The sequence below is a fragment of the Theropithecus gelada genome, chromosome 6 (genome assembly GCF_003255815.1).
Source record: "Theropithecus gelada isolate Dixy chromosome 6, Tgel_1.0, whole genome shotgun sequence".
In the NCBI taxonomy this organism is placed as follows: domain Eukaryota; kingdom Metazoa; phylum Chordata; class Mammalia; order Primates; family Cercopithecidae; genus Theropithecus; species Theropithecus gelada.
In genome coordinates, this window is record NC_037673.1 from 173,564,681 (window position 1) to 173,591,663 (window position 26,983).

The 26,983-nt window shown below is 54.2% G+C and overlaps 3 protein-coding genes across 8 annotated transcripts in view; 1 reads left to right on the forward strand and 2 right to left on the reverse strand.

Moving 5' to 3' along the window:
* PRELID1 (PRELI domain containing 1) lies at positions 1 to 3,179 on the forward strand. Of its 3 annotated transcripts, none has more exons than XM_025387643.1 (5): positions 1 to 310; positions 858 to 1,083; positions 2,090 to 2,203; positions 2,317 to 2,395; positions 2,641 to 3,179. In XM_025387643.1, exons 1-5 carry the CDS (start codon positions 219 to 221, stop codon positions 2,787 to 2,789), a joined length of 660 nt encoding a protein of 219 aa, XP_025243428.1. In that variant the 5' UTR covers positions 1 to 218; the 3' UTR covers positions 2,790 to 3,179. The 3 variants fall into 3 exon arrangements, with proteins under 3 accessions (XP_025243428.1, XP_025243429.1, XP_025243430.1); XM_025387644.1 differs by having other exon boundaries at positions 2,674 to 3,179; XM_025387645.1 differs by having other exon boundaries at positions 13 to 310; positions 2,317 to 2,399.
* MXD3 (MAX dimerization protein 3) overlaps positions 1,721 to 26,983 on the reverse strand; it is a 26,847-nt gene continuing 1,584 nt past the window's right edge. Inside the window, exons 3-11 of one of the 4 annotated variants that reach the window (XM_025387639.1) lie at positions 25,535 to 25,654; positions 9,185 to 9,256; positions 8,904 to 9,030; positions 7,934 to 8,062; positions 7,551 to 7,656; positions 6,844 to 6,873; positions 6,602 to 6,716; positions 4,006 to 4,189; positions 3,426 to 3,928 (exon numbers count right to left, since the gene is read on the reverse strand). In XM_025387639.1, coding sequence (XP_025243424.1) covers positions 3,813 to 3,928; positions 4,006 to 4,189; positions 6,602 to 6,716; positions 6,844 to 6,873; positions 7,551 to 7,656; positions 7,934 to 8,003 — 621 coding nt within the window. In that variant the 5' untranslated portion in view covers positions 8,004 to 8,062; positions 8,904 to 9,030; positions 9,185 to 9,256; positions 25,535 to 25,654 and the 3' untranslated portion in view covers positions 3,426 to 3,812. The other 3 variants (XM_025387640.1, XM_025387642.1, XM_025387638.1) reach the window with 3 other exon arrangements.
* The window catches only part of LMAN2 (lectin, mannose binding 2), a 21,771-nt gene continuing 17,309 nt past the window's right edge, over positions 22,522 to 26,983 (reverse strand). Inside the window, exons 7-8 of the mRNA XM_025387637.1 lie at positions 25,535 to 25,654; positions 22,522 to 23,200 (exon numbers count right to left, since the gene is read on the reverse strand). Of these exons, the coding sequence (XP_025243422.1) occupies positions 23,040 to 23,200; positions 25,535 to 25,654 (281 nt within the window). The 3' untranslated portion in view covers positions 22,522 to 23,039. The remainder of the gene's footprint in view (positions 23,201 to 25,534; positions 25,655 to 26,983) is intronic.

Genomic DNA, 26,983 nt, shown 5'->3' on the forward strand with positions numbered 1-26,983 from the left:
GAAGCGGTTGCTACAGTGTGACTGCGCCGGAAGTAGCGAGCGGCCGGACAACTTATGGCGGCGGCGGCAGCAGCTGCTTGGGCGCGGTGCGGTGGTGATTGAGCTACGAGCCTGGCGGCGGGTGTGCGCCGAGCCCCGGCCCGGCCCGGCCCCCGCGTGCCTCCCAGGCTCCGCACCCCTGATGCTGCGCGGGTGCTGAGCCCGCTCCGGCCGGGACGATGGTGAAGTATTTCCTGGGCCAGAGCGTGCTCCGGAGTTCCTGGGACCAAGTATTCGCCGCCTTCTGGCAGCGGTACCCGAATCCCTATAGGTACGTGGTATTTGGAAGAGCAAAACTTCGCCATCTCGCTATTTGGAGATCGAAGTATGGGTAATCCCCAAGTAATGGGACCAGGAAGGACTCGACATCGAATCCTACGTAGACCTTATTGGGGAAGCGGCCAGGCCAGGCCTGCAAGGTCCTGAAGGGAGGTTGGGCCTGGGCGGTGGTTTGCTTGAGACTTTAGTATAAGATTCTTTGCTCAGTGTGGTGAGACAAGAAGAGGCGGCAGTATGGGAGTTGGGAGGGATCTTGGGATTGGAAATCCTGTTCCTCTGCCCATGGCGCTTACCTGGGGTGCAATAAATCATGAGGTCCATTGCTGCTAGAAGGCAGGAATCCAGGTCAGTCAGATGGCGGGAGTTGGAATTTGCCCTGGGATGGGCCCTTGACTCTGGTCTGAACCATAGCACTTACCACCCTGCAAGGTTACAGGAAGACGTGGCCTCTCTAGGCCCGGAGACTCCAAATGGGAATCCCCTCGGGCAATCTCTTAGGGGCAGGCTCCTGAGGGTCACCTTCACCCTGACACCTGCAGCAAACATGTCTTGACGGAAGACATAGTACACCGGGAGGTGACCCCTGACCAGAAATTGCTGTCCCGGCGACTCCTGACCAAGACCAACAGGATGCCCCGCTGGGCCGAGCGACTGTTTCCTGCCAATGTTGCTCACTCGGTGTACATCCTGGAGGACTCTATTGTGGACCCACAGAATCAGACCATGACCACCTTCACCTGGAACATCAACCACGCCCGGCTGATGGTGAGACGCCTCCTGCTGTGATTCTGCACCTCCCCCTCCCCCCTCCCAGCCAGATAGCTCCTCAGATACATGTGGCTAGAGAGCCATAAGGGAGCTTTTGTGGTCTGAGGCAGGTCTGGGTTACTGAGGGTTGACAGCTGCAGAGTATGACCTCAGATTTTCTTCTTTTCAGCTGGTCATCCTCTCTGGACCTGTCCTTTGACTCATTCATACAGTAGGGGAGGGTACCTATCTTACTTCGTTGTTGCTCCCATCGGGTACAGGGCACAGATATGTGTTGGACTCACGGGAGTGATGCTGAGTGGGGGAGGGAGTGCTTTTCTTTGTTTCTTTTTTTTTTCTGTTTTTTGTTTTTTTTTCTGGTGACAGAGTCTCACTCTGTCGCCCAGGTTGGAGTGCAGTGGCATCATCTCACCTCAGTGCCACCGCCACCTCCCAGGCTCAAGCAATTCTCGTGCCTTAGCCTCTTGAGGAGCTGGGTTTACAGGCGCACACCACCACGTCTGGCTAATTTTTGTATTTTTAGTACAGAGGAGGTTTCACCATGTTGGCCAGGCTGGTCTGGAACTCCTGACCTCAAGTGATCCACCCGCTGCAGCCTCCCAGGGTGCTAAGATTACTGGCGGGAGCCACGGTGCCGGGCCAGTGTTTTTATTTGGACTGTCAGGAAGCTCCAGAGCTGCAGTCGGTGGAAGGCGACTAAAACACTGCATGTGTATAGATGCATAAAACAAAATCGAGGAGCAGGACGGGCTGGAAGGCCCTTCGTTGATCTTAAGAGACCTTTTGCCTTCAGTTTTAAGGGTCAGAAGAGAAGTTTTCGAGAGCAAAATGACCTTATTTATGGCTTTGTGCTCTGTCAGTGCCACTTGGTGGTGCAGTCAGGGGAAGGAATGGATTTTCATTGTATCGCTTCGCCTCATGAAAAGAGACAGGGAGTCAAATTTATGTGCAAGTTGGCAAAATGAAAGACTCTTCCACGGTTGTGGTTGGCCTCTCTGCATAGGTGGTGGAGGAACGATGTGTTTACTGTGTGAACTCTGACAACAGTGGCTGGACCGAAATCCGCCGGGAAGCCTGGGTCTCCTCTAGCTTATTTGGTGTCTCCAGAGCTGTCCAGGTAAGCAGTGTTGTTGGGGCTGTTGGGGCCCTGGGACCCAGTGCTTTCGGTATTGGGGCTGGGCTGGGGTCAATGGGCAACTCAGTATCCTTCCCCTTCTCATCTTATGGCAGGAATTTGGTCTTGCCCGATTCAAAAGTAATGTGACCAAGACTATGAAGGGTTTTGAATATATCTTGGCGAAGCTACAAGGTGAGTTTCTGGGTATGTGGAGATTCCTCGTAGGGCGAGGCTCATTCAGCCTAGCAGGTGTGGAGTCTGGGTCAGTCATTGCCCTGCTCTGAGTTGGGACTTCTTGTCTATACTGGGGTTGGGAGGAGGGTGAATACAACCTTTTTAGTGGAGCCTGGCCCAGGGGAGGTCAGTGGCATGGGGGAGGGAAATGAGGTTGGTCTTTCAGGCATCCTCTGAAGCCAGCCGCCTGCCCTTCACGACAGGCGAGGCGCCTTCCAAAACACTTGTTGAGACAGCCAAGGAAGCCAAGGAGAAGGCAAAGGAGACGGCACTGGCAGCTACAGAGAAGGCCAAGGACCTTGCCAGCAAGGCAGCCACCAAGAAGCAGCAGCAGCAGCAGCAGTTTGTGTAGCCAGCCCACCACCACCACAGCACCCCAGACAGCTAGGCTTAGCCCCTCTGCCCTCCCACCATTGTACTTTATCATTCAAAATCAACTTCCAGCCCTGTCTGCTGTCTGGGTGGTGGGTTGTGGGGAGGCAGTTTGGCATCTGCAGGACAGCAAGGCACGTGATTCACATCTGTGCCAGGTCTGCTTATTCTCCCATGGGGCAGCTGAGGACCGAGGCACAGAGGTGCGGTGACTTGCCCGGGGCTCCAGGTAGCCTGCAGGTTAACTGGCGGTAAGTGCTAGACTGTAAGCCCTACGAGGGCAGGGCTTTTGGTTTTGTTCTCTGAAGTGTCTAAATATCTAGCACATAATAGACACTCAATAAATACTTATTGAATTCAGTCAGCCCCAGCTCTGGAGTCAGAAGGCTTTGGTTTGAATCTTGATTCCACTGTTTTTGGACCTCAGGTAAGTCACGTCACTCAGCCTCATTTCCACCATCCGTGAAGTGGAGACAGAACAGCCTCCGAGTTGTGAGGATTAAGTGCACTGCCTGGCACGGCCAGCAGTGTCAGCGATGGGAACTGATCTTATTTCCTCTTCCAGTGGGTCTGTGGTTGGGAGTTCCCCCATTTTCATCAGGCAAGACTATGGACAGGAAGTTATGAAAGAGGCTTTTAATGAAAATACTGTACAGTTTATGTGAGGCAAAGGCCAGGGGGCCTTGTCCAGGAAGGGAAGAGGCCCAAGAAGCTTCCTGTCCCCTTGGGGGCAGCAGAGCCAAGTGCTTGGGCTCAGGCCCAAGCTGCCTGCCCTGCAGGGGTCCAGGGAGGTCCTGATGAGTCCTGCCCCTTCCCCTTCCAGAGGGCCTGCCTGGCAGCCAGCAGCAGGGTGTTTGGGGAGCACCTGTTCCCACACAAGGGTCCTTTTAGTCTATTCCAACAGGTGACTCCGAGCAGCCCTAAAGGCTTGGGAAGAGCTCCTGCCTGGCAGGTGGGCCTGGCGCGAGCAGAGGGCAGAGAGGCCACCCCTGGGTGAGGAACATCATAGCCAGGCGCCGCCACCATGCGAGTAGCTGTGCTCCTGGCCGGCGACGAAGCCCCGCAGCAGCTCGGCCTCACCCCCAAACACCAGGCTCTCCACATCCACCTCCAGCTCCTCTGCGCAGGGAGGGGTCCAATCAGAAGACCTGGCTTGCCCCAAGGGCCACACAACCCCTCAGCCTCGGGGCACTCACCTTGGTCTGAGTCAGAGCGCTCAGAGGAGAGGCCTGAGGAGTCCAGGCTGTCCGTCCGCAGCCGCTCCCGCTCAGCCGCCCCTGCCAGCCCCCGGAGCTGCTCCAGCTGCCGCTGCAGGCTCTGCTGCTTGCTGCGCAGCCTCTCCTTGAGCTGCCGGGCCCGCTGCTCCTGATCCTCCAGCTTCTGCAGATCCCAAAGGAGCAAGGGGCTGGGGTTAGTGGCGTGGGGCTCGGGCTGCAGCCCAACACCACTAAGTACCAGGCCATGGCCACAGGGCCAGCGCCCACTCCAGGCAGGTGAGGCCCCAGAGGGCTGTACCCATATCCTCCAGAAAGCCAGCCCCTTTCCTGCCATGCACACGTCCTGTGAGGGTGCTGCCTAGATTGGGGGTGGGGGGCGTAGTCAAGGATAAAGGATTGGGGGGCTGTGGTGTCCAGTGGCGGGAACTGGGGGCAGAGCGCATTGCTGCGTGTACACTCTGGCTCAGGTGCCAGGCATGTGCTGTCATGGGAAACAGGCCTGGTACTACCAGGTCTCCCTGTTTTTTTTGTTTTGTTTTGTTTTTTTGAGACAAGAGTCTTGCCCTGTCACCCGGGCTGGAGTGCAATGGCACAATCTCGGCTCACCACAACCTTTGCCTCTTAGGTTCAAGCAATTCGCGTCTCAGCCTCACAAGTAGCTGGGACTACAGGGGCCCGCCACCACACCCAGCTAATTTTTGTATTTTTAGTAGAGACGGGGTTTCACCATGTTGGTCAGGCTGGTCTCAAACTCCTGACCTCAGGTATCCGCCTATCTCAGCCTCCTAAAGTGTTGGGATTACAGGTGTAAGCCACTGCACCCGGCCCCCCATTTCTTTACAAGAAGCTAGCTGGAAAGTCAGATTTTTCATGTCAAATGTCTTTTGAGGGGTTGACAACTAATTTAAATTTTTAGAAAACTACTGAACAAACAAAGGCTACCAGTTTGTAGCTCCTGGTCACAATCCCTGCAAGAGCGAGAGTGTGAAGGCGTTAACACCTTCCCTCCCATCCCCCTACCTCCTGCCAAGCTCTGCCAGCCCTGAAGTTCCAAGGACTGGAAGGCCAAGGGCTCTCCCAGGCAGAGCCCTCAGTGGTGGAAGCTTACATTCAGTCATTCAACAAGAAGGGGAGAATGGGGCCATGGGGCGTTTGGACTGGGCATAGAAAGATGAGTAAGAGCCGTGGAGGCAAACACAGGGAGGAAGAAACGTCAAGGCAGAGCAGAGGGAGCCTGAGGAGAGCATGCAGTGTTCAGCTGCTGTGGGGCATGGGGAGCGATGAGGCCAAAAGAGCAGCCTACTGGCAAGTCCTGGGTTATGAAGGGCCTTGAGTTTCACAGGCAGTAAGGAGCGGAGGCTTTGTCCTGTCAGGGGCGATTGGCAGGTTTTCAGCAGGAGATGGGCCTGGGTAGATATGTGTGCTGCAGAGATCATTCTAGAGCAAAGTAGAAGACAGCCTGGGGGAGGCAAAACAGGAAACAGGAAGGCTGGGAGGAGGCCGGTGAATTAATCCAGGAGGGGGGTGATGGAGCCCCAGAGAAAGAGCACCCCCCAGGTCCTGCCCACAGGCCAGCGAGCCCCTGAGGGGCACACATCCATCCGAGAACCAGGCCAGGCAAGCTCGTGTGAGAAACTGGGCCATTACCCAACCAGAGTGTTATTCAGCCACAGTGATGGTAAAAACAGACACCGGGGGGCAGTGCAGTTGTTACCACAGCTGTGGTTTATTTACTGACAGCACATAGGTCTATGTGTGCCACAGCCCCCAGTGCCTAGAATAGGGCCTAGCGGAACCAGTGCTCAAAAAACACTTGTCGAGATAATGCAAGCCAGGGAACTGGGCATGGTTCCTGAATTTGCCTCCCATCAGCTGTGCGACTTGCTGGCCCTCAGCCTAGCTGTGCCTCCATGTATTCCTCTGGAGGGCAGGAAAAGTCCTGTGGTCTCCAAGGCCGCTTCTGCCATGGCCTGGGCCACCTGGGCGTTTATTCAGCACATCCACTCCTGTCCACCAGGGGGCGCTGAGCTCAGCCCCAGCGCAGCAGCAGAGCGGCCCCGGGAAGACCAGCGACTGGCGTCTTCGCAGTTCTTTCCCCTCCTGTCTCTGGAGTTGCCTCCCAGGTGGCACCAGGATAGACTGCCCATAACAGGAGGCCTTGAAAGGGAGAGGGGGAGAGCAAGGACCAACCCTCTACAGTCCCAAGGACCCCCACATACATCCCATCACAGAATTCGACAGCCATCCTCTCCCCTCAAACAGGAGGTAAGGTTAGTCCAGACAGGCTAAGTGACTTGCCCAAGGTCTCACAGCTGGGATCTAAGTGATAACAGCTGTAACAGCAACAGTGAACATTTATAGAGTGAACTCATTTAAGCCTCAACAACCCTCTGAGTTATTGTCTGCTTTTCTTCCCATTAATGGATCTGGAAAGTAAAAACTCAGAGAGCTCTCCCAAGTCACACAGTTCTTGAGCTCTGACTTCGGGCCTCGTTCCCCAGTCCCACCAGCCCCTCCATAGCACATCCCTCCATACACCAGGGCAAGCCAGTCCGGGCGCAGCAAGGGGCCTCACCTGGATGTGCATCCTGGCGCGGCGCAGCAGGCTGAGTGTGGTGTATCGGGCGCAGTCGGCCCCCAGGGGCATCTGCTGCTTCAGCCGCTCTAGGCACCGCTTCAACTGGGCCCTCCTGTGGGGAAGAGGTCTGGAGGGCAGTGCCAGCCCCACCTTGCTGGCCACAGGAATGGCAGGGGAGGGAAGGTCAGTGGGCGGTGGCCCCTAGGGGCTGGCGCTGTCAGGGCAGGACTGGGACTCACCTACGCTTCTCCAGTTCATTGTGCACAGACCTGCCAACGCCAGAGAGGACGGGGTGAAGGGGAATCAGCTACTGCCCAGGCCCCAATCCCAGGGCCCCCAGTGGCTCAAGAGCCACTACAGATGTCTACCCCAAACAAGTCCCCTGTGGAGACCTCATGCTGGCCTCAGACACGAGTCCCCTGGCAGGGCGAGGGGAGTCAAAGACACATGCAGCCAATGCTTAACAGAAGCCTGCCCAGGTGGGTACGGAGGTCCTAACAAGGCCCTGCCAGCTGGTCAGGAAGGGCTTCCCAAACAGAGGTGACAGCTAAATGCAGAAATAGGTGTTTCCCAAGCCGGTAGTGGAGGGAGAGGCATTCAGATAGGAGGGAACAGCATATGCAAAGGACTGGGGAGAGGAGAGAAAAGGAGGAAGCCAGTGGAGGAGGTGAGTGGCCTGATGTGCGGAGTGCGGGAGTGCGAGTGGAAGCGGGACCCCAATTGCTGTTCGCAGTTCCTGGCACATCTAGAGGTGCTCAAGAAATAGTCCTTGAATGAATAGAAAGGTGTGAGTGTGTTTGGAGAGTGGGGAGATGGCAGGAGGGGTCTGAACGCTTCCTGGAGCAGGACACCTGACCCAAAAGATGCAAACAAGTGGGCAGAGGAGGGCCCGACCGGGGGCGGCGCCCACCCCCACCCCGACTCCCGCCGCCCCGGGCCTCCTCACCGCCCGCTGTCCTGCGCGCCAGGAGCCTGGGGGGGTCGCTTCTTCCTCCTGTGGATGGGGCCCGGACTGCGATGCGGGCACAGGGACGCATAACCATGCTCGGCCTCTGCCAGAGAGAGCCCCCGCCCGCGTCAGGTTGGGGCTGGACCTGGTCCCAGCGGGAGCCCCAGGCACAGCACGGTCAAGGAAAGGCTTTTGGCGCCAGGACCATTTCCCCCACCCCTCCCTGCTCTAACCGCCCCGGGACTCCTCTCGAATTGAGGGCGAGGCGCCCCGGGATTACTGTCCTAGGGCAGTGCATCCTTCAAGCTAGGAGCCAGGTCCAGTCCAGGCCCGTGTCAGCAAGGTCGCCGCCCGGAATCCAGCCAAGGGTTCTTCCTCACCTCTCTCACGGCGCTCCAGGAACTCGGCCGCCTGCAGCAGGACCTGGATGTTGCTGGCCACGGGTTCCATGTCGGCGACAGCAGTCAGCGGGCTGGCCTAGGGTGCGGGCTGGAGCAGCGGCTGCAGCACTTTTGTTTCAAAGTAACTGACGCGGTGCAACAAACACAGGGGCCCACCCCGCCCCCGGGAAGCCCCGCCCGCGGGAACGCCCAGCCCTTGGCTCCGCCCCTCTGGAACCCGCCACGGAGCCACAGCCCAACCTCCGGCAGCCGCCCCGCCCCGAGTGGTCTCAGACTCTCCAGGGGCAGGTAAGGGCGCCGGCTCCAGGCCTGGCCCTGGAGCGAACCCTCAGGCTGACGGGTGCTGCTTCTTGCCCGCCTCACTCATCCACCCACGCCGGCTCATTGGCGTCTTTGATCTCAGCTTCCAGCCCAGTGCTAGTGACTAGCCCCGCACTTTGCACGGCGCTTTGGGGGCCAGGTAGTCCCCTGGAAGCCCCGGGCCCAGCCCCTACACGTGGGCGCCGCGGGGGCGGGGCCCGCCGGCCGCAGCTCGCCCATTCGCCCATGGCTTCTCAAGGCTCGCTGTCGTCATCCTCGGGGCGGGGTCGAGGAGCCTCTGATGCCCTATTGGCTGGCGCTCCGCCCCGCCCTCTACCGCCGCTGGTCCACACGTTCGGGCGGGAAAAGAAGCAGGTTTCAAATTTGAAAACTCGAGCGGTGGGGCGGGGTTAAGCGCGGAGCTGGGCCGCAACGCGCAGGCGCCGGCGGAGGGGCGGTGGCCCCGGCTCCTGCCCTCCGGGGTCTGTCCCCACGCCTGCCTGCCCTCTGCCCCCGAAGGCCCCCGTGGACCCCAGCTTCCTACTGTGACCAATGGGAATAATCTATCGGCCCCCCTCCTCTTCTGTGAGGAAGCTGTTGTTGCTATGAAAACGTCAGTGAGGTGACAGCTTTCTCAGGCAGGCCATACCCTGGAGGCTCGCGAAATGGCTTTTTCCGGAGCTCTGGTGTCCACGGAGTTGGGGTCCTCTCCTGTCGCTGATGTCTCAGCTGTGTATGACTCAGGAGGTGACCTCCGTCTCTAAGCCTCAGGAACCCTGTGACAGGGTTGAAGGATCAGAGCCAATGCCTTTGCTGTGCCCATGACATGAAGGAGCCGCGCATCTCAAAGGCAGTGCAACCAGACGCCGGCGTTTGCCTCCCAGGCAGACCCTGCTTGCCTTACTCAGAGTCCATGAACCCTTCTTGAACCTGACTCTCCTAACCGGCAGAAGGAGTGGCTGTGATGACTTCTAGCCGCGGCACCAGCAGGTGGGGCCACATCTGGGGACAAGAAGATGAAAGCAGCTGTAGCAGGGTGGAGCATTACTGCCAGCCATGGGCTGAGTCTGTGACCCGCGTAACCCCAAAATAGAGAGGGGAGAGAAGGTGGGAGGAATAGACGCTTTGTAAAGAGACAGTCCTGGTAAACACAGGCACATGTCAGTCAGGCCTCAGTTCCTTTGGAAAAATCTTTTTTTTTTTTTTTTTTTTTTTGAGCCTTGCTCTATCACCCAGGCTGAAGCGCAATGGCTCAATCTGGGCTCACTGCAACCTCTGCCTCCCGGGTTCAAGCGATTCTCCTGCCTCAGTCTCCCAAGTAGGTGAGATTACAGGCGCCCACGACCACACCCAGCTAATTTTTGTATTTTTAGTAGAGACGGGGTTTCACCATGTTGGCCAGGCTGGTCTCGAACTCCTGACCTCAGCTGATCCACCCGCCTCAGCCTCCCAAAGTGCTGTGATTATAGGCGTGAGCCACTGCGCATCTGTGCCCTGAGTGGAAGGGGAGAAGGGGGACCCCTCCCCCATGCCTTGTCCCAATCAGGATCCCCTGAAGAGGGCAGCCAGCCCTGGGCTCACTGCCCTCCTCCACTCCACGGACAGGGTGCAGGAGGAGACGGCCCTGAGTTCCCCAGATCCCTTTCCCCTTCCCCTCTGCAGGGGAGAGTCGTCGGGGGAGTTGGGGGCCTAGCTCTGACCCTGGACCCCTGCCCAGCCTCCTCCCTGGGCTGCCTGCAGCCTCCCTTCTCCCAGAGAGCAGGACTCCCCAGTCACAGAGCTAACCAAGTCACGCCCCACTGAAGGTCTCATGCCCCCGCTGAAGGCCCACACTCCCATGGCCTTCAGGACAAAGTTTCAGCTGGGCCATGCCCCTCCTCCTGCTGCGGCAGGGGACATGCCATGGCCTTGCCCACCTCCCTGCCTCTGCCATCTCGGCTCAATGTCACTTGCTCCAAGAGGTTCCCAGGCCTCTCTCCTTCAGTGCATCCTCCCAAGCAGCAGTGGGCCCTGCGTCCCTCAGGGTCAGCCTCTTCCTGCAGACTACGATCTCAGCAACAGAGCAAACCAATGCCGAACAGGGGCTTGGCCAAGCCATGGGCCAGGGGTAGGGAAGGGCTGGTGGGCCTGTGTCTCCATGCCCACAGGATGTCAGGGGAAGAAGCAGTCAGCAGACCTCCACACAGAGGCCACCTCTGGAATGCCCCCCAGGCTGTTGTGGCAGTGCAGCATAATGACCAAGAGTCGGGTGCCAGCCAGTCCCTCGCTTGATGTCACAGGGGCTAAGCCAAGAGGCCAGCCCTGGCTAGACAGGTCTCAGAAGTGCCTGGCAGCCCCTGCTATCCTGGGGGGAGCGCTGCAGACAGGCCTCTGTAGGATCAGTAGTATGGTCATTTTTTTTTTTTTTGAGGTCGGGTCTCACACTATCACCCAGCCAGAGTACAGTAACACGATGACGGCTCACTGCAGCCTTGACCTGCTGGGCTCAAGCAATCCTCCTGCCTCAGCCTCCCAAGTAGCTGCGACCACAACTGCATGCCACCATGCATGTCTAATTTTTTATTTTTTGTAGAGACGGGGTTTCACCATGTTGGCCAAGCTGGTCTTGATCTCCTGACCTCAGGTGATCTGACCCCCCTCCCCAGTCTCCCAAAGTGCTGGGATTACAGGCGTGAGCCACTGCACCAGCCTGATTTGCATTTTTTCTAAGCTGAAATTCTTATTTTTCCACTGGATATAATGTATTGTTATCCTCTATGTGCTTTTAATATTTTCTCTTTACCTTTGGTTTTCAACTGTTGTCTGTGACATACCTGGGTGTGGTTTTCTTGGTGTTTGCCTTACTTGGGGTGTCTTGAGCTTCTGGAAAAGTTTTCAGTTCTTATCTCTTCAAATATTTTTCCTGTCTTATTCTATCTCTACCCTCCTCCTCTAACTCTGATTTCATGTGTGTTGCCAAACTTGGTAATAAATGAAGGGTCTTACTTTGTTGCCCAGGCTGGAGTGCAGTGGTATGAACACAGCTCACTATAGCCCTGACCTCCTAGGCTCAGGTGATCCTCCTGCCTCAGCCTCCCGATTAGCTGGGATTACAGGTGTGCAGCACCACGCCCAGCTAATTTTTTGTATTTTTTGTAGAGACGGGATTTTGCCATTGTTGCCCAGGCTGGTCTCAAACTCTTGAGCTCAAACAATCCGTCCTCCTTGGCCTCCCAAAGTGCTAGGATTACAGGCGTAAGCCACCTTGCCCGGCTTTTCCTATTTCAGTCAACAAATGTTTCACTTGCCTATTCCACTTCTTCATCAAACCATCACTCTGGGGAGCACGTCTCTGCCACTGTTGAACGCTATGTGCTGTAAAACATATTTCTTGGTCGGGGTCTGAAGAAATGTGACCTGGCAGTCCAAATTGGTATCTTCAGTTCCAGTCCTTTTTTTTTTTTTTGAGACGAAGTCTCGCTCTTGTCCCCCAGGCTGGAGTGTGATGGCGTGATCTCGGCTCACTGCAATCTCCGCCTCCCGGATTCAAGCGATTCTCTTGCCTCAGCCTCCCAAGTAGCTAAGATTACAGGTACCTGCCACCACGCCCAGCTAATTTTTGTATTTTTAGTAGAGACAGGGTTTCACCATGTTGGCCAGGCTGGTCTCGAACTCCTGACCTCGGGTGATCCGTCCACCTCGGCCTCCTAAAGTGCTGGGATTACAGGTGTGAGCCACTGCGCCCGGCCGACTTCCAGTCCTTTTACTGTGCTGTGAGCCTTTGTAGCTACCGCAGGGAAGCTGAGCCCAGTGTGCAGAGTGACTGTCTGTTCCTGCCACGACTTACACTTCCTGGGGCTACAGGCTTCAGTCTGACTAGCCTGCCAGGCCTCTTGTTGACAGAACAGTTACTGGTGGTTTGTGCCTCAGAGGGTGCAAGGGGAACTCAGTCTATCCCCGCACTGTGGGGGCCCCCGTATGTCTCTCATATCATGAGGCCTCCTTAAGTGAGCACACCGGAGTATCTACTGACTGATTCCAATCAGCCCCTGATCCTGGAATGGGGTTCTTCTGATGAGCATCAAATGTCCTACTTTAATGTACCCCTCCGACTCCCATAGAGATGTCCACAGGTCCACGCCCCATACAGGCATCCCACTAATAGGCCAGTTTCCCACTGCCCTTCTGCTGACTGTGCGGGCAGGCTGGCCACTGACATGAGATGTAGCACAAACACCAGTCAATTCAAAGAGTTGATTTGGTTTTACCTTCTTTGATGGTCTTCCAGATAGGAAGCTGTCCCGTCACCTTGAAACTTCCATCCATAAACCAGGCGGCTCTTTGCTGGTCAGTAGAGAGCTGTTCACAGGACACTCACTGCCCCTGTGGCCCAGGAAACTCCTTAGCTGGCTCTGAAGTTGCCTGTCGAGAAGAGGCCCCCAGTTGGGATGGCCTCCTTGCATACCCCAGATAGCACGTTCTAGAAAAATCATTTCCAAATTATGATGGACCCTTCCAGGCACTGCCCTCCTCATCAGAGTATTTCCCCAACATCACCCGAGAAATTATGAGTATTTCAGGTTTCAAGTTATATTGTGTCCTTAAGTCATAGGGGCAATTGGACTTGAATTAAATCCAATAGCAAGTTAGTAATTTCTGAAACGGAAATTTCCTGGTTCAAAATCCCAGTGGTTGCCACTAGGTGGCACTCACGCTTTTGCCCTCAGCTCCAGTCTGCTCCTCAGGGAGGGTATCCTACAACACATGAACAACTTGCACAGGCTCGGGCAATCTTACCAGTTTCCAACAAGTATGTCCAATCACTACTGGCGGGTGGGGAGATTCACCTGCCTTCTGCTTTACCATGCTAGGTAAGAGAAACGCCTCCCCCAGACCCGATATCCACCCCCATAGTACATTCAGGTAAAGGAGCTGCAGTCGCTTTGCATAAAGCCTGCTCAACCCTCCCCATTTCCATTCCATCAGGTATCACATTCCCATATTCTCCCAATCGAACTCTCGCTCCCATTGGACTTCGCAAATAGATTTTGGAATTACAGAGCACGGATTCCACAAAAATGTGTCCCAGTGAAGTCTCTCCTGCAGCCCCTGACCTTTCACCCGCTCGTGTCCACATGGCCTTGGATCCCCAGTGGGTGTTGGTCATTATCCTGATTAGATTGTGGCACAACTGCCCCAGTTGACTACCTATCAGCTTTCTCCTTGCCATCTTTCCCTCTGTCTTTTTTTTTTTTTTTCTGCTTGAGACGGAGTCTCACTCTGTTGCCCAGGCTGGAGCGCAATGGCACGATCTCAGCGATTCTCCTACCTCAGCCTCCTGAGTAGCTGGCACCCACCACCACATCCAGCTTGTTTGTTTGCTTTTTAGACAGAGTTTTGCTCTTGTTGCCCAGGCTGGAGTGCAGTGGCGCGATCTCAGCTTACCGCAACCTCCGCCTCCTTGGCTCAGTGGTTCTCCTGCCTCAGCCTCCCGACTAACTGGGACTACAGGCGCCCGCCACCACACCTGGCTAACTTTCTGTATTTTCAGTAGAGACGGGGTTTCACCATGTTAGCCAGGATGGTCTCGATCTCCTGACCTCGTGATCCGCCCACCTCAGCCTCCCAAAGTGCTGGGATTACAGGCGTGAGCCACCACACCCGACCATTTTTCTGTATTTTTAGTAGAGATGGGGTTTCACCATGTTGGCCAGGCTGGTCTCGAACTCCTGACCTCAGGTGATCCACCCACCTCAGCCTCCCGAAGTGCAGGGATTACAGGCTGGCCTCCCTCTGACATTTTAAAATCCTCCAAACTAAGGTGAATAAATCAGATTTGTTCAGGGCCCTTCAATAGTGGGGGACCAGCAGAGGCTCCCATCTGTCCACCCAAGGACTTCCAAGGGTGTTGGAGTATGACCTTTGTTTTGACCCCATCCATGTCTACTTTATTCAGCCCATTTCATAAGAACCATTTAAAGACTGCCATCCTGCTGGGATGAGTATCTTGACTCTTACCTTTGTTTTCCCCATTCTCTTGTGAATCATTCTAACCATCTTCACTGTTGTTTCAGCATAATTTTTCCCCTCAAAAGTGCCCCTGGGAATAGCCACAATCCAAGCTTGGCCCAATCTCAGGACCTGCCCTATCACTACATTTTGCCTTCAGTCCTGCTACAGAGAACAACAGGATAGTATATTTAGCTTGTGTCTTGTTACTTTGCATTTCCTTATCCATCCAGTGAACTAACTTCTTGGGAGTTGCATCCATCATTTCTAAAATTCAGTAACAAAACATTTTATCAGGCCAGGCGCAGTGTCTCACACCTGTAATCCCAGCACTTTGGGACACCGAGGTGGGTGGATCACCTGAGGTCAGGAGTTCGAGACCAGCCTGGCCAACATGGAGAAACCCTGTCTCTACTAGAAATACAAAATTAGCCGGGCGTGGTGGCGTGTGCCTGTAGTCCCAGCTACTCAGGAGGCTGAGGGAGGAGAAGCACTTGAACCTGAGAGGCGGAGGTTCTGGTGAGCTGAGATTGCGCCATTGCACTCCAGCCTGGGCAACAAGAGCAGACCTCTGTCTCAAAAAAGAAAAGGAAAGAAAAGGTCCTTCCGAAGACAACAAGAACAACTACCTGCTAGCGTCATGGGATGAGTCCAACCCACTGACCAGGCAGCACTGGCAAGCGGCAGGGCCAACCGCGTCAGCCACTTGTATGCAAGTACCCAGTGTCTGGGATGTTATATGTTCCAGCAGGCACTTGATAAACCGCTTCCCCTTTTCCTTCTGGCCTTTGCTAAGTCAAAAGTTTCAGCCTGTTCTCTGGAGTATGGGAAGAGTACTCCACCTGAACGCCTGCTCGCGCAGCACAGGCCGTTCCCGCTGTCAGTGACAGGGCGTCCTCTTCAAGGGATCTGGGCACCCTGCAAATGTTCTTGTTCAAGCCACAAACCTCTCCTGTTTTAGCCAGGTCCTGCAACTTCCCTCTTTTAGTGTGGGGCTTTTATTATGATTTATTCTTAAGTCCAAATGTTATTTGGTAGTATGTTTTCAGTTTCCAGATACAAAGGACTTTTTCAGCTATCTTTTGGTTGCTGATTTCCATTTATATTCTCTATTTTTTTTTTTTTTTTGGAGATGGACTCCCGCTCTGTCGCCCAGGCTGGAGTGCAGTGGTGCGATCTCGGCTCACTGCAACCTCTGCTTGCCAGGTTCAAGCGATTCTCCTGCCTCAGCCTCCCGAGTAGCTGGGACTACAGGCGTGCACTACCACGCCTGGCTAATTTTGTATTTTTTCAATTTTTATTGAATTTTTTTTAGAGTTTCGCTGTCAGCAGGCTGGAGTGCAGTGGCACGATCTCAGCTCACTGTAACCTCTGCCTCCCAGGTTCAAGCGATTCTCCTGCCTCAGCCTCCCAAGTAGCTGGGACTACAGGTCCACGCCACCACACCAAGCTAATTTTTTGTATTTTTAGTAGAGACGGGGTTTCACCATGTTAGCCAAGATGGTCTCGATCTCAACCTCGTGATTCACCCACCTCGGCCTCCCAAAGTGCTGGGATTACAGGTGTGAGCCACCACGCCTGGCCTGATAAAATGTTTTGTTACATTAGTTTATTTACATTTATTGATATAATTTATATTTCTGGTATTTTGATCTTAACCCTCTTGTGCAATGTATTTCTTATTTACTCTTCACTGTTTTACTTTTATAGTGCTTCATTCTCTGTATGATTGTGTTTATTTTTATATTTCTTGGGAATGATGGTAAGAGGGGGGGAAAAACCCGAGATCTCAAATTAACAACCCAATTTAAAAACTTAAGGAACTAGGCTGGGTGCGGTGGCTCACGCCTGTAATCCCAGCACTTTGGGAGGCCCAGGCAGGCGGATCACGAGGTCACGAGATCGAGACCATCCTGGCTAACATGGTGAAACCCCGTCTCTACTAAAAATACAAAAAATTAGCCTGGTGTGGTGGCGGCGCCTGTAGTCCCAGCTACTTGGGAGGCTGAAGCAGGAGAATGGTGTGAACCCGGGAGGCGGAGCTTGCAGTGAGCCTAGATTGCGCCACTGCACTCCAGCCTGGGCGACAGAGCAAGACTCCGTCTTGAAAAAGAAAAAAAACAAAACAAAACTTAAGGAACTAGAAAAAGAACTAAACACAAAGATAGCAGAAAAAAGGAAATAATGAAGATTAGAGCAGAGATCAATGAAATAGAGAACAGAGAAACAGAAAATTAATGAAACCAAAAGTTGGTTATTTGAAAAGATCAACAAAATTGACAAACCTTTAGCTAGACGGACTAGGAAAAGACAAGAAGACTCTAATTACTAAAATCAGAAATGAAAGTAGGAACATTACTACCCATTCTCCGCAAATGAAAAGGATTATAAGAGGGTACTATGAACAACTGTATCCCAACAAATTGGATAACCTAGATGACATGGACAAATTGCTAGAAACATAAAACCTACCAAGATGATACCACAAAGAAACAGAAATTCTGAATAGACCTATGATTATGATGGAGACTGAATCGGTAATCAAATATCTCTTGGCAAAGAAAACCCCTGGACCCCACACCTTCGCTAGTAAATTCTACCAAACATTTGAAGAATTCGAATCCTCAAACTTTTCCAAAAGCTTGAAGAGAAGGGAAAACTTCCTCATTCTGTGAGGCCAGCTTTACCCCAGTACCAAAGCTAGACGAAGACACTACGAGAAAACTACAGGCCACCGTTTCTTACTGAGCACCGATGCAAAGATCCTCAGCAGGGCACGGTGGCTCACATCTGTAATCCCAGCACTATGGGAGGCTGAGGCAGGCGGATCATTTGAGGTCAGGAGTTCGAAACCATCCTGGCCAACATGGTGAAACCTCCCCCCCATCTCTACTATAAATACAAAAAATTAGCCGGGTGTGGTGGCACATGCCTGTAGTCCCAGCTACTCAGGAGGCTGAGGCAGGAGAATCGCTTGAACCCCAGAGGTGGAGGTTGACAGGGAGCCGAGATCGTGCTACTGCACTCCAACCTAGGTGACAGAGCAAGGCTCCATCTCAAAAAGAAAAAAAAGGCCAGGCGTGGTGGCTCATGCCTGTAATCCCAACACTCTGGAAGGCCGAGGTGGGTGGATCACAAGGTCAGGAGTTCAAGGCCAGCCTGACCAACATGGTGAAGCCCCGTCTCTACTGAAAATACAAAAAAAAAATTAGCCGGGTATGGTGGCGTGCACCTGTAATCCCAGCTACTCAGGAGACTGAGGCAGGAGAATTGCTTAAACCTGGGAGGCGGAGCTTGCAGTGAGCCAAGATTGCACCACTACACTCCAGCCTGGGCGATAGAATGAGACTCTGTCTCAAAAAAAGAAAAAAAAATTTCCAGGTGAGAATGCAGTGGCATGATCGTAGCTCACTGCAGCCTCAACCTCCCAGGCGCAGGCAATCCTTGTGCCTCAGCCTCCTGAGTTGCACCACACTCAGCTAATTTATTTTTTTGTAGAGACAGGGTCTCACAATGTTGCCCAGGCTGGTCTCGAACTCCTGAGCTCAAGCAGTCCTCCCACTTCAGCCTCCCAAAGCGTTGGGATTACAGGCCTGAGCCACCGCACCCAGCCTTAGTCTGTTTTCTGAATACTTGAAACTGAGTCATTTATAAAGAAAAGGAGTATCTCGTAATTCTGGAGGCTGGGAAGTCCAAGGTCAAGGGGCTGCCTCTGGTGAGGCCTTCTTGCTGATGGGGACTCTGCAGAGTCTGGAGGTGGCACAAGGCACCACAGGATGGGGGCCGAGCGTGCTCACGTGCTAGTTCAGGTCTCTCTTCCTCTTCTCGTGAAGCCACTGGTTCTCCTCCCATGATAACCCATTAATCCACTAACCCATGAAGCCATTACTCCATGAATGGATTAATCTCTTGAGGGCAAAGCCCTCATGATCCAATCACCTCTTAAAGGCTCCCCTCTTAGTACTGCCACGCTGGAGATGAAATTTCAACGTGAGTTTTGGAGGGGGCACACAAACCATGGCAACCTTGAAACCATCTATAGGAGAGTTTCTAAAGGAGATACACCTCAAAATCAAAAAGTGCAAAAGACATGCAATATAAGACTCAGAGAGTTAAGAGACCAGGAAAGCAGGAGATTGCACTTTTTTTTTAAATTAACAGCAGTTTGGAACCAAAATTCCAAATAAATTCTGTTGATTTCCTGTTCTACTCCTTCAGGATGATGGTGAGGACAGGCTACATATCATAGCCCATACAGCATACTAAGAGAATCCAGGTCCAGGATCCCAGATTTCTGGAGACTTCTACCAAGCAGCAGTGCCCAAGATCAGCTGTGACGATGAGGATGTGCCATTGCATGGCATATGGCCCAGAGTCACCAGTTTATTACATACTGGTCATCTTCACTACCTGACTTCACACAAGTCAATCCAGGGTTTGCCTGGTTCGCTCCTGACGCCTTCTCTCTCCACAAGATCCGCTCCCTCCTACATTAACTGATCTGTTGGCCAGATGCAATGGCTCACACCTAGAATCTTTGCACTTTGGGAGGCCGAGGTGGGAGGATTGCTTGAGCTCAGGAATTCAAGACCAGCCTGGGCGACATGGTGAAACCCCATCTCTATAAAAAATACAAAAGCTAGGGCCGGGTGCAGTGACTCATGCCTATAATATCAGCACTTTGGGAGGCTGAGACAGGCAGATCACCTGAGGTCAGAAGTTCGAGACCAGCCTGGCCAACATGCTGAAACCCTGTCTCTACTAAAAATACAAAAAGTAGCCAGGCATGGTGGCGTGGGCCTGTAATCCCAGCTTCTCAGGCGGCTGAGGCAGAAGAATCGCTTGAACCTGGGAGGCAGAGGTTGCAGTGAGGCGAGACTGCACCACTGCCCTCGAACCTGGGCAACAGAGTAAGACTCTATCTCAACAAACAAACAAACAAACAAACAAAAACAAAAAAAAATACCACCAAAAACTAGCTGGGCATGGTGGTGTGCACCTGTAGTCCCAGCTATTCAGGAGGCTGAGGTGGAAGGATCACTTGAACCCAGGAGCCAGAGATTGCAGTGAGTCAAGACCGCACCACTGCACACCAGCCTGGGTGACAGAGTCAGACCCTGTCTCTAAATAAATAAATAACCTGAGATGTTTCTCCTCAATTTGCTAACTTAACCATTTAATGCTTCCACAGACTAGATTCTCCCTCTGATCACAACTTCCCACTTGTATGAGTTAAGACTTAGGTTTGGCTGTGAGCAAAAGAAAACCTGAAACAGTGCATACACAGTGGCTGATTTCGCTCCCATGGAAATGCTGTCCCCAATGCGAGTGGGCCCAGTGACAGTGGAGCTCCACTCCCCAGATGGCTGTGTGCCCAGCAGCCTGCTGCCTGCAGGTTCATTCGCAAGGGTCTATGAAAATAAGTAATTCAGAATCCATGTTGTTGGAACTTTAAATTACTTTGAGCCTTAAAGTAAGGGAGGAGACCACCCCTCATATCGTCTTATGCCCAATTTCTGCCTCCAAAGAAAGAAGTAAAAACTAAAAGGCACAGCGGAGTGCGGTGGCTCACGCCTGTAATCCCAGCACTTTGGGAGGCTGAGGTGGGCAGATCATCTGAGGTCGGAAGTTCGAGAGCAGCTTGAACAACATGGAGAAACCCCATCTCTACTAAAAATACAAAAATTATCTGGACACGGTGGCGCACACCTGTAGTCCCAGCTACTCAGGAGGCTGAGGCAGGAGAATCGCTTGAACCCAGGAGGCAGAGGCTGCAGTGAGCCAAGATTGTGCCACTGCACTCCAGCCTGGGCAACGGTTTAAGACTCCGTCTCAAAAATAAATAAATAAATAAATAAATAACTAAGACACATAAAGGAGTGCTTAGAGCAGCATCATGTTGCAGAGCAAGAGCCCTAAACCACCTCCAGTCAGTAGCAGAATGGAGAAACTGGAGTCTGTTCACACCTCACAACGAGAAACACCCTTCTTGAGCCACGTCAAAGACTCACCAACAACGCCGAATTGCAAAAGCTGAGGAATACGTCCATGCACCTCTTACAGCCTTCAGAAATTCAAAATACAACGTATGTAGAGATACATATCCCTGTGGTAAAAATTTTAAGAAAGACATAAAAAGTCAGATTCTGCAGCAACTACCTTTGGCAGGAGGAGATAAAGGGATCCAAGTGTGTCAGTGATACTCTATTTCTCACGTCGCATGGCAGGTCCGTAGCCACACATTCACGTTTAACTTCTGTATGATGAAATACCTCCACACATGGCAAAAACACAGATTATGGCATCATGGTCCTGCGGGTGTGAAATGCGGATATAAGAATACACATGGATCATTCTAGGGAAGTACCCCTAGGTATGAATTTTGAAACAATCAACTTTTCTTGGGTGCAACAAGGCTACGTTCCAATGGAAAGGGGTGCCCACCGTGACAGCCAAGTAGAGACCGGCATGATCACTTTAACACCTGCTGTCACAGCATGAGGCCCAACTCCGTCTCGTGCTCAAGCTTGGGTACGTGTTAAAACCACTGCCCGGGCTTTTGAAACTGCCCTTGTCCCGGCTCCACCTGACTTACTCAGCCAGAACTGGAGAACAAGGCAGGCTCTTTACAGTTCTCCAGGGAACTTCGCAGCCAAGGTTGAGAAATATCCAGTATAGGACACTAATTTGCCTAATAATTCAGGAACTTGGTGAAGACCAAGTTAGAGCCAAAAGTTAAAGGTCAAGTCTGGCGAGTGTGGTGCTGATGGTGTGACTGTAGCAGCCGTGGAGAGCTTCAGGCTCTCGGCCTCGGCCCTAGACACCTAGCCTAAAAGCCCTCTGGCACCTGACGGGTGAGCCTTACAGATGACATGAGTTAATGTGCCTCAATCACTCCGAAGCAGGGCCTACCATAAACACACGATCTGCCACCTTCTCAAGGAAAGGAACTGTTTTGGGAAAAGTGTTAATTAAATACTTCAATAAGGAGGATCATGATTACTCTTCAGGCTTCATGAACAGGCTCCCAAACCTGTGAAGGAAGCACAAACTCGAACCTCTCAGTCACTGTGTGGAATTTCTCATCTAACCTGCTGAAGGAGGAAACACAGAGGACACGAGAGGCGGGTGACAGTGGACCAGTGAAGAGCTCTGGAGAATGAGGGACAGAGGGTAAAATCCTGACTCTCACTCGTGTCCCTCTATATTTTTTGCAATAAGAATCTATTTGAGGCCGGGCGCGGTGGCTCACGCTTGTAATCCCAGCACTTTGGGAGGCCGAGGCGGGCGGATCACAAGGTGAGGAGATCGAGACCATCCTGGCTAACATGGTGAAACCCCGTCTCTACTAAAAATACAAAAAAATTAGCCGGGCGCGGTGGCGGGCGCCTGTAGTCCCAGCTACTCAGGAGGCTGAGGCAGAATGGCATGATCCCGGGAGGCGGAGCTTGCAGTGAGCCAAGATAGTGCCACTGCACTCCAGCCAGGGGGACAGAGCAAGACTCCGTCTCAAAAAAAAAAAAAAAAAAAAAAAAGAATCTATTTGATAGTGTTAATTACCAAAAGCCTGGCTACTGCAGGGAGGGCGGGCTAGCTTTTGCTTTTAAGGTGGTAGATTCAAAAGCAACTGAACAGTGAGTGGGAAGGGGATGAGGAAGACAAGATCATCGGCTCAGCAAGGTCCCCAAGGAGGGCTAGAGTCGGGATCAGAGCCAGATGGGTGACTTAGGACGGGACAGGACGTGCTGCTCCACAGTGCGAGAGCTGGCTGGCAGCAGAGGCCACAGCTGGGGGCGATGACTATGGAAGCTGCGGGGGACGGTGCCATGCCTTCAGCAGCTGCCTTTCCTCCACTCCCCGTTACCATCTTTGTCCCCCGAGGTGTCCCAGACGGACTGCCACAACCACCCCACCCTCCTCCTGCCCCCACCAGCCCTTGCACATCATCCCAGAGCCCTCCGGAGTTCCCCGTCAATGCACCCGCCTGCCCAGCCCAGCCTCCACATGGTGACCCATGCCACCCATCCTTTCACCCAGAGGCCCAGAGCATGTGGGCGACAGCACAGGGCCCCATCCCCAAAGCATCACTTGCCAGGTGACACTGGGCAAGTTGTCCTTGACCTCTGAGAGCTGTGTCCCCAGCTGGGAAACAGGGCAACCCATCCATCCTCCTGGGACTCTGCAGGCCAGAGCGGACGAACTGAAAGCTCTACAGCCCTGGTGGGCTGGAAGTCATTAGAAAAGAAAGCAAAGCAAGCCCCTCACGACAGTCACACGGCTGAGGTTGGGTATTTCACTTTATTTAGCAAACGGTCACACTCGGCCCCACCACACCACCCTGCAGCCTCGCTTGAGCATCTGTCTCAGGAAGCAGCTCAGGGTGAACAGGAAGGCCTGGGTTTCCCAGTTCAGGCCTCATCTGCCGCCACACGTGCCACACGCCACAAAACAAAATCACCTCCCCACGTCCTCAGGAGCCCACCCCAGTGTGGTTCGGGGGACCCTCCAGTGTTCAACAGCTGCCTGCAGGGGCTGCAGCCCAGCTCTAGGCACAGACCCCTGCACTGAGACGCCAGCCCCAGGAGAGCCTCCGTCTCCAGCTGCAGGGGTGCCAGACCCTGAGCCTCGGCTCTGCCACCTGTCCCTGCTGGGCAAGAAGCAAAATGTATGAAAATACTTTAATCATTTATTTGAAACGGTTAAGAAATAAGGTCATCTTGTTCTTCTATAATCCCAGTAAAAAAAAAAGTTCACATTGGCTCCTGGGCCCAGGCGCAGGCCCCGCTGGTGGTGCCGCTCAGTAGAAGCGCTTGTTCCGCTCCTGCCGCTTCTGGAACACCACGGCCCCCACCACGGCGCAGACGACAATACCCAGGAGAGCGCACAGCAGCAGCAGGAACACCCGCCACCCTGTCAGGGGCCCGCTGCGGAAGTTCCCCGTGGGGTCGTCCACGTTGTCTGGAGGAGAAGAAACAGGAGCTGAAACAGCAGCGCGGGCCGGGAAACAAGGGGCTGCAGGACGGCAGTGGGGATGGAACAGGACAGCAGGCGACGGTACACAGGCCAGTCGCACTCACTCCCCTCACCGGAGAGGGGCAGAGGTCAGGTGAAGCCCATCCCAGCCAGCTCTGCAGTCCCCAGGGCAGGGCAGGGCAGAGAGAGGACCAAACCCCAGGGACCCGGGACCCCAGCGGCTCAGGCCTGGGCTGCCTTCTGCTGCAGGAAGCCGGTTAAAACCAGAGTCCTGGGCTCCTCCAAGCCCAACTCTGGATAAGGGGAGGCCCAGGAGGCTGCTTTTCTAAGCCCCGCCCCCACACTGTGGTCTGAGGGCCCTATCTGGAGCAACGCGGCCCAGGTCACAGGCTGCCCCAGCCCACAGCTGGATACTCTCGGCAGCCCCCTCGGAGGGTCTCCCAGGACCTGAGTCCCACACTCCACCCCAGCCCACAGCCTCTCTCCTCCACACAGGGTCCTCACGGGTCCTGCCCATCCTGGGATGGGGCCCTCTGGTGCACTCCCTTGTCCAGGCTGAGAGAAGACACTGACTCTCCCAAGCTCTCCAGGCTGTGTGCGGAGGAGCTGGGGTCTGGCTGGGCCGTTTCTGCCACTCTGCCTCCCTCCCTGACTGCGGCCCCCGACTCCACACTGTGCAGTCTCCTCAGGCATCCCCACACCCAGGCCTCGGGCCCGGGCCCTGACTCTCAGCAGTGCACATGCCACCTTCTTGCCAGCCACAAGCCAACCTCCATCCTCCCTTCCTGCACAAGCTGCCACCAGCAGGCCTGCTGGCCACTCTCACCCCACCTCTGCTCTACACACCAACAGCAGTCACTGACTGAACCGGGAGGTCCCTAGGGATGGCGCTTCCCCAGAAAGCCACTCAGCCTCGGGGCTCCTGCGGCTCCCTCTGTCTCCTTGTCTGCCTCAGCCCCTAGAATGAGCCCCAGGCAGGGCCTGCCTGATCTCCGTGTCTCCAGCACCCAGCCCATAGCTAGGCACAGAGAGCAGCTTTGATCACATCCGAAGGAACAAATGGATTGAATCTAAAAACGAGTTCATCCTGCCTTGCCAGCTGCCCGGGACGCTGGGTGGGCAAGGCAGGTACCTCCTCTGAAAGCACCCAGCGGCTGGCAGCCCTCTGACCAAAGGCTGCAGCAAGGTTTGTGTGGCCCCCGAAACGTTTTAAAATAACCTGAATCTTCAAAAAGTGAATTGTTGGCTGCACACGGTGGCTCACGCCTGTAATCCCAGCACTTTGGGAGGCCAAGATGGGAGGAACACAAGGTCAAGAGATCGAGACCATCCGGGCTAACACGGTGAAACCCCGTCTTTACTAAAAATACAAAAAAATTAGCCAGGCATGGTGGCAGGCACCTGTAGTCCCAGCTACTCAGGAGGCTGAGGCAGGAGAATGGCATGAACCTGGGAGGCGGAGCTTGCAGTGAGCCAAGATCGCACCACTGCACTCCAGCCTGGGCGACAGAGCGAGACTCTGTCCCCTCCAAAAAAAAAAAAAAAAGTGATTTGTCACATAAAACACTGGATCCTGGCTTCTCCTGAAAAGCAGAAAGATGCAGCCAAACTGGCTCATCCGGCATGGGGACCCAGGGCTGGGCTAGGACAGAGCCCGCGCTGCGCACACTTGCGTCACTGGCTAGACCCCCAGGCACGCATCTGTGGTTCTTAGGGTGGACTTCTCCACACACAGGTGCCTCATTCCAACCACAATGTTCACTCTGTGAGGAAAGGGGTAGCTAATTAGTGCCACGGGAAGAACCCAGGCTCCGGGTTTTGCAGAAACCCAATTTCCAATCCTGCCTTCTCCCTCCTTCTAGCTAAGGAATCCACCCCTTGGCCAGCAGCACGACCTCCTTCCAGGCGGCTCACAGAAGGGACAGGGGGACCAACATAGCCAGCCCCCTGGCTCTGCTGGCCACCGCCCCAGCGCCTAGGGAGGGAGGACGCCGGCTCACCACTCACACATTTGCTGGTCAGCCACTGCTTGCTGCCACGGCACTCACGTGGCTATGATGTCCTCAGGGACTGACTCTGCAGACTTGTCTTCCACCTCATTCATTTACTCAAAAACTTGCCAGAGCTGACACAATCCAAGCCCAATCCTCGAGGAGCTCAGACAGGGCCAGCCAGTGCCGCTTGCCAGGACAGGTTTGATTCAAGAGCCCAGACCACAATCACCACAACCACGACTGGACCACAAGATCGCCAGGCTGGCTTCACCCCATTCCGGGTCAGGCCGCCCAGGCCCGGGGGGGCGGGGCCGTGCACACGCACCTTTGGGCGACTTGAGGAAGTTGACGCTGGGCTCGATCTTGGTCCAGTCGATGCTCTCCTCGTCGGGCGTGTGCTCCACCATCAGCTGGAACAGCTTCATGGAGATGATGTCATGATTGTCTGTAGGACAAGAATAAACCTGTGACAGCCTGGAGGCCAGCCTCAGGGCATGTGGCCCAAGCCCCTCCCCTAAGGGAAGCTGCTGCCACAACCAGTAAACCTGCCAGGCCCCCGGGGAGAGGGCTGCCCTGCCCAGCTAGGGCCTGTTTTCTTCCCAGCTCCCTCCAGTCCCCAGCAATAAAAAACTGAGGGGAGGCAGAGTGAAGAGAAAACAGTAAGGGCTTTACAAGCAGAATCGTCTGGGTCTAAACCCTGGGGTCTGATGCCCTCTTCGAGGCTCAGTTTCCTCATGTGTAAAGGAGTGATGATCTCCATCTGTGTGGTTGCCATGGCAAGTACATGAGACTACACCACACAGAAGATGGCTTGCCTGCAGAGTACGTGCTCAAAAACAGACCCAGGAAGGACCAGCAGTCACTGTGTGACTGGCTGAGAAGCCTGAGCCTCCCAAGGGCAGGAGCCACCAGACATTCTTGTCACAGAGACCCACATACAGGCTGTAGGGGAACAACTCGGCAACCAGCTAAGGGCCTGAGCCTAACGGAGGCCAGCGGCTGTGCCTGAGGAGACTGGGGAAAGGCTCTGTCCAATGGCATGGGCAGGAAAGAGCTCGGGCTTGACACTGACGGATCACTCCATTGTGGAGACAAGGAGGCTGAGGCTCAAAGTCAACACGTGGGTCCTGGTCAGCCTGGGACTGGAATCTGAGGAAAGGCGTTGTTTAACGGAGCAGGAATCTCTGGAGCCAAGGGAGGACCTACTGAGCAAGAGCTCGGCCAGGTGCGCAGTGTGACAGCTGAACATGCACAGCCCTCAGAGACAGCAAATGGCCCTGCAGGACAAGGACCAGCCCTGGAGTCAGGCCCTGGAGTCAGGCCCCAGTTCCCGTCTGGGCTCTGCTGCTTCCTGCTCGTATCTCAGGAAAAATCCCTTCAGTTCTCAAACTCCCAATGGTTGAGTAAAAAGGGAGTAAGACAGCTATCTGCCTAAAAATATATCAGGTGACATCACCCGTAAGGTGCCTGGCACTGATGACCCTGACCAGAGGTCAGACATGGCTCCCCTCATGGCGCCTCTTCCACTCTGTGCTGGGCTCTCCCAACAGCTGTGAGAGCTGCCACAGGCCACAGCCCTGGTGCTGCTCTGCGCCTATCGAGAACCCTCTGAAGACAAGTGCTGACAGTCTGACAAAGTTCCAGGCAACCGTGGGAGGAGGAGAACCAGCCAGGCACGAGCTGGAAATTATGAAAGACAGGAGGGGTGCTTACTAGAACTTTCTCTCCTCTGCTGGGCGTATGACTGAAAAACCCCCAAACAATGGATGTTCTG

Bases quoted from the DNA above. Each gene is read 5' to 3' on its own strand.
- PRELID1 (XM_025387643.1), top strand. From the start codon at position 219: ATGGTGAAGTATTTCCTGGGCCAGAGCGTGCTCCGGAGTTCCTGGGAC. The intron at 311-857 runs GTACGTGGTATT...TGACACCTGCAG, and splicing joins CGGTACCCGAATCCCTATAG to CAAACATGTCTTGACGGAAG. The intron at 2,396-2,640 runs GTGAGTTTCTGG...CCTTCACGACAG, and splicing joins TATCTTGGCGAAGCTACAAG to GCGAGGCGCCTTCCAAAACA.